We start from the raw sequence: 15,471 nt of genomic DNA, 5'->3' as shown, positions 1-15,471 counted from the left end.
AGATGCAGTAAAAAATATCAACATTTACAAAATCAACATTCATAATGTTGACATCACAATGTCGACAGTTATGTTAACATTGTTGAAATATCAACATTTATCACGTTGGCATTTTCAGATTGTCGACATGTTCACAATGTTTACAAGGTTAATGGGTTAGGGCTACGGTAGGGGAGAGTTAATGTTAGGCTCTGGAGGAGGGTTAGTGATAAGCAATAGGAGGGGCAGGTTAGGGTTAGGCACTAAGGGGAGGGGTAGAGTTAGGCTATGGGAGGGGAGGGTTAGTGTTAGGCACTATGAGGAGGGTTAAGTTTACCACCATCAGAACCAATGAAGGATCAGGTGGAAGCCCTCATCAGCAGACTACTGGAGCCACAGGACCCACTGAATCAGGAAAGTCACCACTAGACCACAGGAACATTTCATTGACATTCTAATGGTGTTGACATTTTATCAGTGTTCACATGATGATTGTTGACATTGTTCATGACCACATGCCAAGCATGTCTACATTACAACCATGTCGACATTGTCATATCAACACAATGAATGTTGACATGATGAATGTTGACAAAATATACCACAACCCTAAAACACATGGAACTATTTTATTATGTCACAAATACTTGATAGTGCATTACATCCTTACAGGAACTGTACAAACATATATATGATCCTTGACTCTTCCTGATAGTTTATCCAATAATTTCTGCCTGTGTTTTTTGTGTCATTACCAAAGACAGTAGAATATATAACAGTTCATCAATCTCCTCACTGGATAAACTATCTACATTTTGTTTCAGCAATTTCCCACCCATTTCCCTGTAAAACTCAGGTATGTTTTTACCAACCTGGTAAAATCCTGACCCTGTGGTACCACTATGCCACAGTGGTATTTAACCCTGCAGTGTTTTCTAAGAACCATACAACAGGAGGTTTTTCCTGTTTGATGCTTTCTGCTTTCCATGGGGGAATGTGAGTCTGAAGTCTGAAAACGTTAATTGACAAGTACTGAAGAATAAATCTCAGTTGCATTGGCATGCACAGAAAAGCTCCCAGATTGTTTTACACACTAAACACCTGCCAAAAAAAGGAATCCATGTAGGGATCAATGGTATGTTGCTAAAATAATTAACATTTGATGTCCCCTCTGAAAAATGGTATAGCATTACTATGGTAAATAATCTAATGGAATTCTTTAGTATTTTGTCATTTAACCATGGATCTCTTGTGTCATTTTTCGCAAACATTTGGGGTAGGATGAGGCAAAATAAAATGGAAAACACAATAAAAAATGTTATAAGGGAAAATAAGAAAATAGTATAGTATTGAAAGAGAAATGCTGTTTTAATGTATCAATTCAATTGATTTGAAATTATGTATGCAATTATTTTCACTTGAATAACTGAAAAAATTATAAAAACATTTTTCAATGTTTGATAATGATGTAATGTTAGCAATATGATTTATCTTTTTGTGATTTTCTACAATTGAATTTGATAAAAATTTAAATCAATGGTTTTGTCATATTTACTATATTACATAAATCTCATTATAATTGTATTATTTAGGATTTGGTATTGTTTGGACTCTCCAACAAATGGCAGGCTTAGATTTGTATAATACAATTTTGCAGATTAAGAATTTTGTAAAAATGATTTGCAAGAATATCAGATTTTGAGAAGTGAAGTTTCTACATAAATTTGAGGTTTTACTAATAGAGTATAAATGTGTGTTTGTATCTTTAAGATTAATTAGAATGCTATAAGTCAAAATAAACTTAACTAAAAATGTTACAGAGATACTCTATCAGAAATTGTGATTGCATAAAGCTATTGGTTGATATAGTATAACTGCAAAAAATTAAATAGAAATAAAAACAGATTGTTTGTGCCCTCACATGAGAAATGAACATTCATTAAATACAACATTGTTAAACCTGAAATCAGACCTTGATACTTGAAAAATGAAAACATATTTTTTCCCAAACCTTTTAATTGAATAACAGCAGTACTTCTAACTATGTTCAATAACTAATAATGCAATATGTCATATAATATACTAAATGTTTGAGCTCTAACTGACAATTAACAACATCTTTCCTGTCACAATAAGCTCCCAAAGAATCATATGTTATGCTTTTCCTTTTTTTGTTTCTTATAAAATATTCCATTCAAGGCACGAATGAACATGGGACAGAACTTTTTAATTAGGACACATTTTTTTTCTTTAAGACTACTCAAACAGAAACAACTTGTTAATAGATAAAGTTAAATTGTTGTTTTCCCCTGTCAATTAGTTTACTATTTTTATTTCTTTAGGCATCATTTTATGAAAATTATAAAAGTTTTACAATTTGTTTAGCTAATCAGTAATCACTTTAGTACAACTCACTAAACTGTATGGGGAGGTGGAATTATTCTTGGCTTTGCAAAGTTATTTTAAAATATATAAAGTTGCAAAAGCTTAACAGTTGAAAAGAAGAACATTATCTTCATTGTAAAGAAAAAGTAGAGAAAACACTGAGAGCCTAAGCTGCAATTCTTATGCTTCTCCAACCCACACGATTGTATTGCCTTTTTCAACTTCGGTGATCTCACAGTTTAATTTGTTGAGTCGTCCATCTAAAATAAACAATGATTCCTTGGAGGGTGTCATTAAGTATTGTCCAAATAGGCCACTCTCAATGATAATTCGATTTTTAGAGCTCCACTGCCATTCTTCTAATTGCACTGGTTCTTTTAGGCTCTTAATCATTTTCACTTTTCCGGATGAGAGCTCTACAAAGAGCACATCAGTTTGTGTGCTGGAGCTTGCATAGACATTGTATTGATGGGCTTCTATAAATGATGATTGAAAGGCCACATCAGATATATGTAGATTCGTGTGGATGTCAAATAAGTCCTGAATTTCTCCTTGAATTGTTATTAACTGTACTCTCATGACTCCTTTATTATCATCGATGCTGACAAGGTAGTGTCCATCTGGAGAGATGTAAGGAGTTCCAGTCACATCCCTGTTATATCCAATGACAGTATCAGTTACACTATCTACTATTACTTGAGGAAGAATAGCTCCTGTCGTATCAGGCTTGCAGCGGATAAAGTAATATCCTCCAAGGTGAGTGTAGGCCAAAAATTGAGGGATACAGTTATAGTCTTTTAAGCTAACTGTCTTGATGTAGGACATGGTTTCCAAATCGATTTTTAGAAGAGCTGGCTCATCTTTATGAATTATGAATCCAAACCTGAAAGCAAAGACACGGCTTGAAGAATAATCTTATTGATACCAAACAATTTATTGACCTGTTATCATAACATTTTTACAAAATGAGAAAAGCAGAATTTGACATACAAAAATCACCATTGGTTCATGTAGGCATTCTATTTAATAACTGAGATACAGCTCAATTCTTTCCAAGATCACTGATGATTTTACAGCATGGTTATAATAGGAAATGTTGTTTTCAAGACCAATTGAACTACTTAGGACCTGCTATTCTGCAGATTGTACTGATCCTTAATACTACCAGGGAAATATTATTTTCTATATATGTGCAATGCCATATGTTTTTCCTTTTCCTTCTTTTTTTGTGTAATTCACACATTTCAATAAAAAAGGATGCAAGAAATCAGTAAAAAAATCTACAGATATAGTAGTCTGCAATAATATTTGTTAATTTTTTTATGGCACATGTTGTATTATACCATGTGTGTGGATGGGGCGGTGTATCAATTTTTTATGTGTGTGAGCATATATTAATGTTGTGTGTGTGAGTAGCAATATTGTCTGTGGATGGGGTAGCATATTAATGTTATGCATGTGAGTGAGAGGTGTATTAATATTTCCTGGGTTTAGTGTATTACAAAGGGTATGCAGTCGGGATGCCGACGGTCTAAATGCTGACCATCGGCATCCCGACTGTCTAATCCCGGCAAGGGCCTAATGACAGTCGAAATCCCGACACCTGTCATTTTACCTATGTCGGGAGCCCGACGCCCAGGATCCCGATCGAAGGGAAGCTGGGCACAGACAGCTGCGGGCGCGGAAGGTTTAGGTCAGGGGCTCCCAAGGGGACTTAGAGTTAGGCACTACCTGGGAGGGCTAGGGTCAGGCTAGGGGAAGGGTGGTTAGGGTTAGGCAACCCCTCGGGAGAGTTAGGTTTAGGCTGCGGGGAAGGGGACGTTAGGTTTAGGCACTTACAGGGGGGTTTAAGGTTAGGCACTTTGGGGGGAGGTTAGGGTTAGGCACCCCTAAGGGAAGGTTAGGGTTAGAGGGGGTTAGGTTAGTGAATAGGAAAATACTTACATGTCGAGATTAGAACTGCCGGTCTTCCAGCTTCGGGATTAGATGTGGAGGTGTGTGTATTACTATTGAGTGTGGATGGAGGTAAAACATTAATGTTGTGTGTGAGGGGTTTATTACTACTGTCTGTAGATTGAGGGTGGTGTATTAATGCTGTGTGTGTGGGGGGGTGTATTAATTTTATCATTGTTATATGGTGGTCACTGATGATCTCTGTATTATATGGCAGTCACATCTACTCTCTGTATTATATGGCAATCTCTGATGCTATCCACATTATAAGGTGGTCACTGATGCTCTATATGGCAGTCACTGAGTTGTTCTTAGCATTATCTGGCAATCAATGTAATGTTCTCTGCATTATATGGCAGTCACTGCAATGTTTTATTATAGTCACTGATGCTTTCTATATTTTATGGCAATCATTGATACTCTCTGCATCATCTGGTGATCACCATAATATGGCAGTCATCATAATTTAACTGCATTATATGGTGGTTGCTGCAATATTCTCTGCAAAGTATGGCGGTCACTGCAATGCTCTGTGGTGGGTGAGATAGTGTACAGGCAGCAATACTGTATCTAGCCATTGAATCTTGAGACAGTGGGGCATGTATTCTCCATTCAAAATTTGAGACACTACAGAATAAATGTAGCAGGCTCTGGCACCTTTATATAATAGGACTAAAAATAGGTTTTGCCCCCACCCTACATACATTTCAGCCTTTACAATTTTGAAAGCTGTGTCCTAGCAAGCAGAGGGTGACTACTATCTACAAGGGGAAGCACTAATCTTATGTTCTGACCTAAGTGACAGAGTCTAGCTTCACCCCTGTGTTTACAAGATATAATGAGTGCAGGGTGTGTGGTCCAAATGGACCCTTGAGTCATTGGTCACTTTCCACATTTCCTGCACACAGAACAGATACTTACCTGGTTAACAGGCTACCAATGCCTCCATAGAATAGGTAGGGCAGTGCAGATTGGTCAGAGTGTGGCATATGCCATTCTCATTACTAGCCGGTTTCAAAAGGGACAAGTTGCATTGTCTATTATGGGTTTTTTGCCAAGTACCCAGGATGACTACATGGATCAAAAGGGACCTTTCCTATTGAACTGAGAGTGTAATAAATTAGAAAATGAGGGATGTGTGAGAGTGTTTATTTAAAAGGACTTTATACTACTGTATACAGTATGTGAACTGTTTTTATTTCAATATTATTTTTGAAGATTGACTACATCAAGGGCCAGCAGGCTCTTAGTGTCTGGGTATGCTGGTACTTATGGTTCTCCAAATATCATCATGCTCTAGTAGCCTTGATGGACTGGTAGTCCACCTGTAATAAACAATATTATATAAACTATTAATTACCTCTGTATCCAAAGCACCAGTGATACTGAGAGAAGTCCATTTTTGGGGAAGTCCCCAATTCTCTAGGGATTCCAGTCCTGGTTTGACAGGCTAGGGCAGGGGGACCATTATCTGTTCTAGTGTCACCAAGTCTGGGTGGTTCAGCCTAATGCTGGTTACAGAAAAAAAGAAGGGATACCACTTTATTTTACTCCCTATTTGTCACTACCAGCTGAGACTTACAGGCCATTTTTTGTATATTATTAATTTTTGAACACTTTTTTGTATAATACAAGCCTGCACAGATCTAATAGTTGTTTGGTGGGATAGGGATTTTGAAACAGATGGGAATCAATAGATGGTTCTAATAAGAAGGTTAAACCAATGTCAGTCCGCGTCAGATCCCATAAGTTTCAAAACTCCTAGGAAACTGTGGCTTAGTAAACCTCACCCAAAGGCTTCATTAAGAGAAGGTGAGAAGATATATGGGCCTATTCATCATCGTATGGCCTCCGATGATGTAGTATTGAACTCGCTACGAGGGACACTTAAGTATCCAACTCGCAGCGGGGGAAACAAGACACCAGAGCATTTCATCATTGCTCCAGTGCGGGGGCAACTGCTCCAAAAATCAGCTGTCCCCTTGGTTAGTATCGCAGCTACGGAAGTAGCTGCGTTGCTAAGCTCCTCCCCATCATCCCAGCTATGCATGCGTGTCCTCGGGTCATGCATGCGCAAAGCCGCCAGGGAGGTAGTGAGGAGGCAGCTGAGGGATCCGCTCAGATGAAGATGGCGCTTTCAGTTTTCAGAGTTTGCTGAATATCAGGGGGTCCATTTTGGGAACCCTGATGATGAATAGCCTGGTAACCGAAATATGCGGAAACTAGCATTTCTGCATGGTTACAAGGCCATTTATCACTTAATGAATAGGCCCCATAGGCACAATAATATAAGAAGTTAGCAGAAAGAACATGTATGGGCAGTATATATTCTGATCAAATCTAGGTAAAAGAAATTAAGTGTTCATAGAAAAAGGAAATGAAGTGAACTGTAGTTAAATTAAAAGCAGAAAGTGACTGTTTCTCAGTTTGGCTAAATTTACATTATAGTGTTTTTAGATACACAGCCATGATATTTTAACCCCTGCCCCATTCTACCAGTGATACCATTTTACAGCTTATTCTTGCATTTGGCTGTCCTGTCACTTTTACATCACTACTCCAAACAATTCATCTGTACCTAAATTCTTATTATTTAAATTGCATTTAAGTAATAGACAATGTATTTCCTAAAATTCACAGCATGCACATAACGAATTCCATTCGCCATCATCAGATTTATAGTAGGTTTTGCATAGATTGCAATTTTTCAAAGGTCATCTATTCTTACTTAGTGGCTCTGAGATCTCCTTCTTAAAAAGTCAGAAAGATCATGAAGCCCTGCTTTCACAGTCCATATTCATACTAACACTTAGGTGTAAATTTACTAAGAATCGAGATAGGTCGAGATGACCATCTCGGGTGATTCATTAATTTTTTCCCTGCTTGCAAAATTTACTAAAAGTAATTCGGGTGAGTTAGAGAGAGATTTCTCTCATCTCACTCGTAAAACTCGGGTGAGATAACAATCTCGAATCAAATCACCATCGGCCCAAATAGGAAGTACTTTTCACCTAAAACATACATCTCTCAAATTTACCAAGAATCGGGATGACAAGCTCGGGTGAGATAGGAGCAAACTCTCTGTCAATATCACTTATCAAACTCTCAACCCCCTGAGCTGCGAGATGGTCAGAAACATACACAAATCATTGTGATTTGTGTATGTTTCTTTGTGTAAATGGTTAACATAGGGTTAATTATAAAAAAAAACGTGAGGTCCCCCCCCAAAAGACTAACCAGCCCTGGTCTTGTCAGCCTGTCCTGGTTCTTAATTTACAGGGAAAAAAATGTGTAGGGTTCCACTGTAAATTACAAACCAGCACTAGGCAGCAGGGACAGAGCTGGTTTTAAATATACATCGAAAAAAAATGACATGAGGTTCCACATATATTTAAAACCAGCCCTGGACCCTTTCTAGCGGGGGGCTGATGCCACAACCAGGGGTGCCCTTTCACCGGGCCCCCCAGCTGCAGCATCAGTCCTGACCGCTAGTCAGCCCAGGCCAGGGATCTCTGGGGAGTTGAGTACCCCTCCAATAAAGGGGTACCCCTCTCCAGGGCACCCCTGGCCTAGGATGATAGCCCGGGGCTATCCCCACCACCCGTGGGTGGCGGGTTGATTGTGTTAGTGTAGTGTAAAAATAAGAATATTTCACATTGTCTTTACAGTAGAACTGCAAAAAAAAGATCCAATACTCAGATTTATTTCTCCCGATGTTCTCCGCAGAAATCCAGAGGGGCCCGGCTACACTGTATCAACACGCATCAGCATGTTGAAACAGTAACAATAATGAGAACTCAGGGTTTGAGCTCTCATTATTGCCAGGACGTCAGCCAATAAGCGTCGGCTTACATTAGCGGCCGCTCATTGGCTGGGACTCACGTGGGCTTAGCCAATGAGCAGCTCCTCCACATGGGTCCAAACCAATGTGCGGCCACTAATGTAAGCCGCCGCTGATTGGCTGACGTCCCGGCAATAATGAGAGCTCAAACCATGAGTTCTTATTATTGTTACTGTATCAACATGCTGATGCGTGTTGATACAGACAGTGGCGTCACAAGGGGGGTGCGGGCCACACCTGGGTGTCACCCGCCGAGGGGTGACACCAAAGTGTAGACTCCCCCTCTGGTGACAGGAGCCGGGTGCTGCACTGTAGAATTATGTGCAGCACTCAGCTCCTGTCACAGTGAGGGGGCCAGCACTACATTCACACTGGTCCTCGGGGTCAGCCCGCACCTCCTGGATCCCCTGGAGACACTAAAAGCGGGGTTCGGGTGTGTGGCCCCGCCCCCACATGTGAGGCCCCGCCCACTTGACCCGAGGCCTCGCCCCCTTTCCCCATGCTTGTACACCCGCACCGGGTGCAACTAAAGGTGAGGATGCCACTGGATACACAGTAGCCGGGCCCCACTGGATTACTGCAAGGAACATCAAGGGACAAAAGGGTGAGTATTGACTTTTTTTCAAGTAATTCCAATGGATACTTTACGTTGAGAAGTGGATGTGAACAACTGGCAGCAGGTAAGTATGTGTGTGTATGTATGTATGTAATAAAACTTTATTCTCACGGTGTGTGTTGTGTTTTTTTACACATTTCTTTACAGGTGAACTACAGGTACCAGTGGCCCCTAAATGCCCCGCATGCTGGTACTTGTGGTTCTCCAAGTACCAGCATGTGGGGGAGGCTTGCTGGGATCTGTAGTTCCACTGTAAGGACAATGATGAAAATTCTAATTCTTACACTACACCTAACACTATCAACCCGGCACCCACTGCCCAGGGGTGGCGGGGATAGCCCCAGGCTATCAGCTTAGGCCAGGGGTGCCCTGGAGAGGGTGGCCCCTTTATTTGGAGGGTCCCCAACTCCCCAGGGATACCTGGCCTGGGCTGACTAACGGTCAGGGCTGATGCTGCTGCTGGGGGGCCCGGTGAAAGTGCACCCCTGGCTGTGGCATCAGTCCCCTGTTAGAAAGGGTCCAGGGCTGGTTTTAAATATATATGGGGGACCTCATGTCTATTTTTTTCAACATATATTTAAAACCAGCTCTGTCCCAGCTGCCTGGTGCTGATTCTTAAATTACAGTGGAACCATACACATTTTTTTCCCTGTAATGTTAAGAACCAGGACTAGCTGGCATGTCAAGGGCTGGTTAGTGTTTTGGGGGGCGGGAACTCATTTTTTTTTAAAAAGCATTTATCTATTTTTTACAAGTATTAACACACAAGCAGCATGCACATATCTCACTGATATGTGCTGGCTGCTAGCTCGGGAGAGATTTGCAGAGAGAAAACACTGCAATTTCGGGTGAGTAATCTCCTGCAAAACGAGTTACTTGGGAGAGATATCTCGATCTCCTTCACCATCGGCAAACTTGTTTAGCCTCAAATCACCTGATGGTAAATTTGGAATAAAAAAAGGGATTAAATCACCTGAGTTTTGGCAAGTACCAGCGAGATAAATCACTTTGAAAGTCTCGAATCTTAGTAAATTTACCCCTTAAGATCAGGCAAGCTTTTGCCCTTCTGCAAGGAACCATAAATGATTTAATAAACCTTTCACAGTTTCACTGTACTGACTGTGAGCCTGATTCAGAGCCGGACGCTCTGACCAGAGCGCTCGCTCTGAATCAGTGCCCTCCTACCTGAAAATGGAGGGGCCTCCTGGCCGCTCGCATAGCTGTGGGTGACCACCCACAGCATATGCGAGCGGCCAAAAAGATGGTCGCGGTGGTCAAGGCCATCGCGACCATCGGGCTTGCGACGAGACCCTGCGGTACGGTCTCGGTGACCGCAAGCCCTGGAGTGATTTTGGCTCTGATTGCCAAAATCACTCCCACTGACATCACTAGTGATGTCAGTGGGGCCGGACCCAGACGGTAGGCGTTCCCATGGGAACGCCTCCTTCTGGCAGCCACGCTCCTGGCACGCCCACCAAAGGGGGCGTGCTGTCAGTCACCATCAACAGCACGCCCCCTTTGGTGCGAGACCCGGAGCGACAGCTTGGCTGTCGCTGTCCGGGTCTCGCGCATGTGCACGACGGAGCTCCCTCCATCGTGCTCATGCGCATTGGGGTAACATCGACCCGCTTGCGAGCATCCTGCGCTCGCAAGCGGGTCTGAATGACCCCCTGTGTGTTCTTACATGTGCATGGCTCAATCTTTGAGACAAGCATATGCTACTGGCAGGACCAACCATCTAGTTTCCAGAGCTGGGTTGCATGTTCTCCCCACCAAAAGTCATGGTGGAAGTGAGGGTGATCCAACCAAGAGGGGTGTGGCATGGGAGCAAAAAAGAGAGGTGGCAGACATGGGCATTGTACAGTACTTGCCTCTTATGATGAACACATTACCCATGATTGTCATATTAATCCTTATTGTTTCAGATCTCCTGACATTTAAAAGTTACAGTTAAGTGAGATTATCACCATCACTATGTTATTTGTGTTTCTTATCTCTATCCTTCCTATTTGTCAATCTAGCATCCCAGTTAGCCTTTTAGTAGTATCCTGCTATTTAATTATGTTAACCTACAATTTCTTTGAAGCTGAACATATAATATTTATTTTTCACATAATTTTTTAAAACTATGTTTATACCTGATATGATTGATAATCAATGTTGTACCGGGAATGAAAAAGTCATCAACCCTGTCAAAATGCTTTCCGACTGGCTGAGTATGGATGGTATGATGTGAAACACTTCCACTGGCTTGGGTTATGACCTGCAAAGAGGAAAAGAATACAATCATTATCAAAGCAAAACAAAATTTTTTCATTTTATCAATTCAAAACCTCTTAACATTATACAAAGAGAATTTTGTAGGTGATGTATTCAAAAGGGTTAAAATGCTTAATGTTTAACAATATGATTAAAATTAAAATATGTTTTATTTATTTATAAGTAGAATTTATTTATTTTTACCACAAAATATGTGCTTCATTAACTAATCAGCCAAGAGTTATAAAACGACTGAAATCTAAAACAAGTGTCAGGACCATAGGGAAGGGTATGCGAGCACTACTGTCACTCAGGATGCAGGGCCCTGAGGCCATTGCTGTCCCACAGCCCCTGCATCTGGATGCCAGTGTGTCTTAAATGTCACCCTAGGGCTAGTAGCACTGCTGTAGTGCTGGTTGGAGCATCAAAAGGACACTCTGGGCATGCACTCTGCAATTGTAGAGTTGCCCGGAGTGTCTGGGCAGCTCTCTACTTTTCCTGCCAGCAGCCCCGCCACTTTCCATGATGTCACATGTTTAGGGCAGGGATGGCATAGGGCAGAAGAGAGCCCTGCTCCGGCACTGCCAGTTGTTATATATCCACCCATTAAGTTACACATAGATGAACAAGAGCTGCATATTGATAAAAATCTGTAAACAAAGAAACACTTTTAATCAATTGCATTGTTTTTGCCATTCTTAATTAAGTGAAGAATATTTCATGTATATAATAAAGTTTTAATTAATTTTATGTTTCTTTAATTATTCAGGAAAAATATGTCTAGAGGCCCCCATGCTTGGTTACACCCTCTCTAATACTAGGCCCACCCGATATCTTGCTGACTGTGGCTATATCACAGGCACACTAGTGGTGAGGCAACACAATCACTTGCCAACTGAGGCTAAAGTTAACTGGCAATCTGACCACAGAAAAAGCTCTTGGATTTAAGTTGAATACCCCATGCAACATGAAAGCAAAAGTATTTTTTGTTCCAAGCAGGAAAGAAGTTGGGTTACTCAAAATGGTGAAATACAGTCATGGTTGCATGCAGCAGATCTTGCTACAGTGACAAGTTCATCTATCATGTCAGCTACAATTGTTTTTTCATTATGGTAGCCACACACACTATCCCCTCCAACAGCTACAGTTGATATTCGTTCACATCAGTGTACACCACTGGTCTCAGACTGTATGCTTGTTTAGGTGGGCCATCTTTACCTTCTGTTTCATGTCATTGTAGATTATTTATTTTCTTCACTTTGGCGATCTATCTCAGGGGATGTTTGCTGACAGTTTTGTCTACAGCTGATGTATTTCCAAAATAAAAACACCACCGAAAAAAGAGCCCAAATTAGCTACTATTGGGGATGTTCGCTCAGGAAATGTCGGCATCAGTAAAAATATGGATGAACAGAAAAGAAATGATAGTTAATAAGTCAACATATTGATTGAGGGCCTAAATCAGAGATACTGTAGATTCAAATCCCATCACCACTGAGTCATTGTACGAACTGGAATTGAGAATATATGCTAATGCTACAGCCTCTGTCTTTTGTACAGAGACGTTGACTGCCAGCGCCTCAAATCCACCTCTTGCGCACAAATTAGCAGCAACCCTAAGGTTGCTCAAAATGTCAGTTGGAACTAGGAAACCGTGGCCAGTACAACTGCATACAAGGACGCAGTTGCTGGCTTTGACACTCCCCAAAATGGTCACAACATGCCTGTGTTTTACTCACCAACCCCTTTTACCTCCCAAAAACACTCACTACCTGTCAATCATTCTGCGTCCAAATCCACACTACAGCTGCCAACTTAATGCAGTAAAAAAAACATTGGCCAACTGCAAAAACAGCGCTAGTGAGTCCACCTCTGAATCAGGCCATGAGTTATTAGTAGTGTATTACATGCATCAATACTCTGCATGTCATTTTCAATCTTTTTACTAACCTTGCAGATGGCCTAGGATGTCTATACTTGCTGATGACACTAATCTTTGCAGGCTTATTATCACAGAATGATTAAGGGAAAATGGAAGATTGCCTGTGAAATGGAAAATTAAATTGAATGTAGATAAAAGTAGGGTTGGTCATGATAACAGCTGTGGTACACACTATATTTGGGATAGGGATGTGCAGGCTCGGATAGGTTCGAGTTTGCTTGCCGAGTTCGGATTTTTCCCTCCAAAAAAACGGAACTCAGAAAGAGGCAAAACGTCATCTTGCATGGACAAACATCATCATTCCTAGACTTTGTCCAGGAATGATGATGTTTGTCCATGCAAGATGACGTTACCTATAATTCTAGTGACACAATTTTGCTTTTAGTTTTTTTACCTACACGTGACTAAGGGGCAGTTTGAATTACTGTAGCTACAGGTTGATTTCTGTGATCTGTTCCCCCCAGGGATTGCTCATATAGGCAATGTTTAGTGAGGGCATGTTGATGGAGTTGTGCGCTATGCAGAAGAGTAATTAAGCATATTTTCAGAGGTATCTTTCCCAACTCCAAGCAACTGCATACAAATACATATCATCAGAAGCAAATCAGAAGATTATCATACTTTTCAGTAACCCTATGGTTACTCAGAATGGCCATCGGAACTGAGATACAGAGCCTTTGCAACTGCATATGAACTTGCATCTGCAGGCTGAAACATGCCCCGAAAACGGTCATAACGCGTCTGCATTTCAGCCGCCACCCCTTCCCTGTTGCCACCCACAAATGGTCCCTGCCTGTCATCACTTTGTGAGTAAATCCTCACTTTGACAATCATAATACACTGAGACAAATGCAACATACGACTTCAAAGGAGGCGCAGTAATGAAATCATCGGCCATTAGTGAAAATATCGGATTTGTGTCCATCTCTGCATCCAGGCCCGGAATAAGACCTTTACAGGCAGTAAGCACTTAAAAGATTTTGGTCCCCCCATATATATATTTTACTCCCCAAAAAAACCCTAAAGAAAAGCTATCTCCAAAAATCTTCCCGAGGCCTTTAAAAACCTCCAAATTTGGAGAAGACTACCCCATCCGGCAACACTGTACTGAGCTCCGTTGCACTCACTTACATTCTCAAGGGGAGGGGCAGACATACAGGCATGATACAGATGGGGAAGACAGGGAGGAAGGAGCATGTAGCAGCAAGTTAGGATGGGAGCTGAAAAGCATTGATGAAGTAGTGAGTCTTGAGAGCCCGTTTGAAGGATTGCAGAGAGGTGGAGAGTCTGATGGGGAGAGGAAGAGAGTTACAAAGGTGGGGAGCAGCACGGGCAAAATCTTGGAGTAGGAGGAAGTAATCAGTTGGCAGGAGAGGCAGCGTGCATTTGTTGAATGAAGAGGGTGGATAGGTGAGTGAAGGAGATGAGATCAGAGATGTAAATGTAAGAGGAGTGTGTGAGGGCTTTGTAAACGAGTGTGAGAACCTTGAATTGGGTTCTGAAGGGGAAGGGGAGCCAGTGGAGGGCTTGTAAGAGAGAGGGGAGGCACATGTAGAGCATTTGGAGAGAAAGATGAGTTGAGCGGCGGCATTGAGGACAGACTGGAGAGGAGAGAGATGGGATTTGGGGAGGCCAAATAGGAGTAGGTTAGAGTAATCAAGTCTGGAGATGACCAGTGAGTGTATTAGGGTCTTAGTAGCATCCTGGGTGAGAAAGGGTCTGATCCTGGAAATATATTTGAGATGGAAATGACAGGACTGAGAGAGGTTCTGGTTATATGGTTTGAAGGAGAGGGATGAGTCCAGAATAACTCCAAGACAGCGCACTTTGGGGCTAGAGGAGATAGTTGTGCCATCAATTGATAAAGAAATAGTGGGAAGTGAGGTTATGTGGGACGGTGGGAAGATTATTATCTCAGTCTTAAACATATTAAGTTTAAGAAATCACTGGGACATCCATAAGGAGATAGCAGAGAGACAGTTGGAGATACAAGTAAGGAGAGAGGGAGAGATTTCATGGGAAGAAAGGTAGATCTGAGTATAATCAGCATAGAGATGATAATGGAGGTCAAAAGAGCTGATGAGTTCACCTAGAGAGGACGTATAGAGGGAGAAAAGGAGTGGTCCAAGAACATAACCTTGGGGAACACCTACTGTGAGAGGATGTTGGGGGGAAGATAAGCCATGAGAGGAGATAGAGAAGGATCAGTCAGAGAGGTAGGAGGATAGCCTGGAGAGAGTGGTGTCACATAGACCAAGGGACTGAAGGATTTGTAGCAGGAGAGGCTGGCCCACAGTGTCAAAATCAGCAGAAAGGTCAAGGAAAATGAGCAGAGAGTAGTGGCCTTTGGATTTGTCAGCAAGGAGGTCATTGCTGACTTTAGCGAGGGCAGCTTTAGTGGAGTGGTGCATGATGAGAGCATAAATTCGAAATGGGGAAAATCTGCCTTAGAGTGTGACCTTCTCCACTGCCGCTCAGCGGTTCGTGAACACTTTT

At 41.7% G+C, this 15,471-nt stretch overlaps 1 protein-coding gene across 2 annotated transcripts in view; it reads right to left on the bottom strand.

The window, feature by feature from the left end:
* Positions 1 to 1,524: 1,524 nt before the first annotated feature.
* Positions 1,525 to 15,471, bottom strand: part of FSTL5 (follistatin like 5) — a 658,814-nt gene continuing 644,867 nt past the window's right edge. For both annotated transcript variants that reach the window (XM_088475339.1, XM_088475340.1), the window contains 2 exons: positions 10,913 to 11,037; positions 1,525 to 3,247 (listed from right to left, as the gene is read on the bottom strand). In XM_088475339.1, coding sequence (XP_088331465.1) covers positions 2,545 to 3,247; positions 10,913 to 11,037 — 828 coding nt within the window. In that variant the 3' untranslated portion in view covers positions 1,525 to 2,544. The remainder of the gene's footprint in view (positions 3,248 to 10,912; positions 11,038 to 15,471) is intronic.

Source organism: Taudactylus pleione, unplaced genomic scaffold (assembly GCF_031769625.1).
Source record: "Taudactylus pleione unplaced genomic scaffold, aTauple2 ptg000170l, whole genome shotgun sequence".
NCBI classification, from domain to species: Eukaryota; Metazoa; Chordata; class Amphibia; order Anura; family Myobatrachidae; genus Taudactylus; species Taudactylus pleione.
Note: the sequence above shows the minus strand (reverse complement) of the source record. Positions and strands in the feature narration are given on the sequence as shown.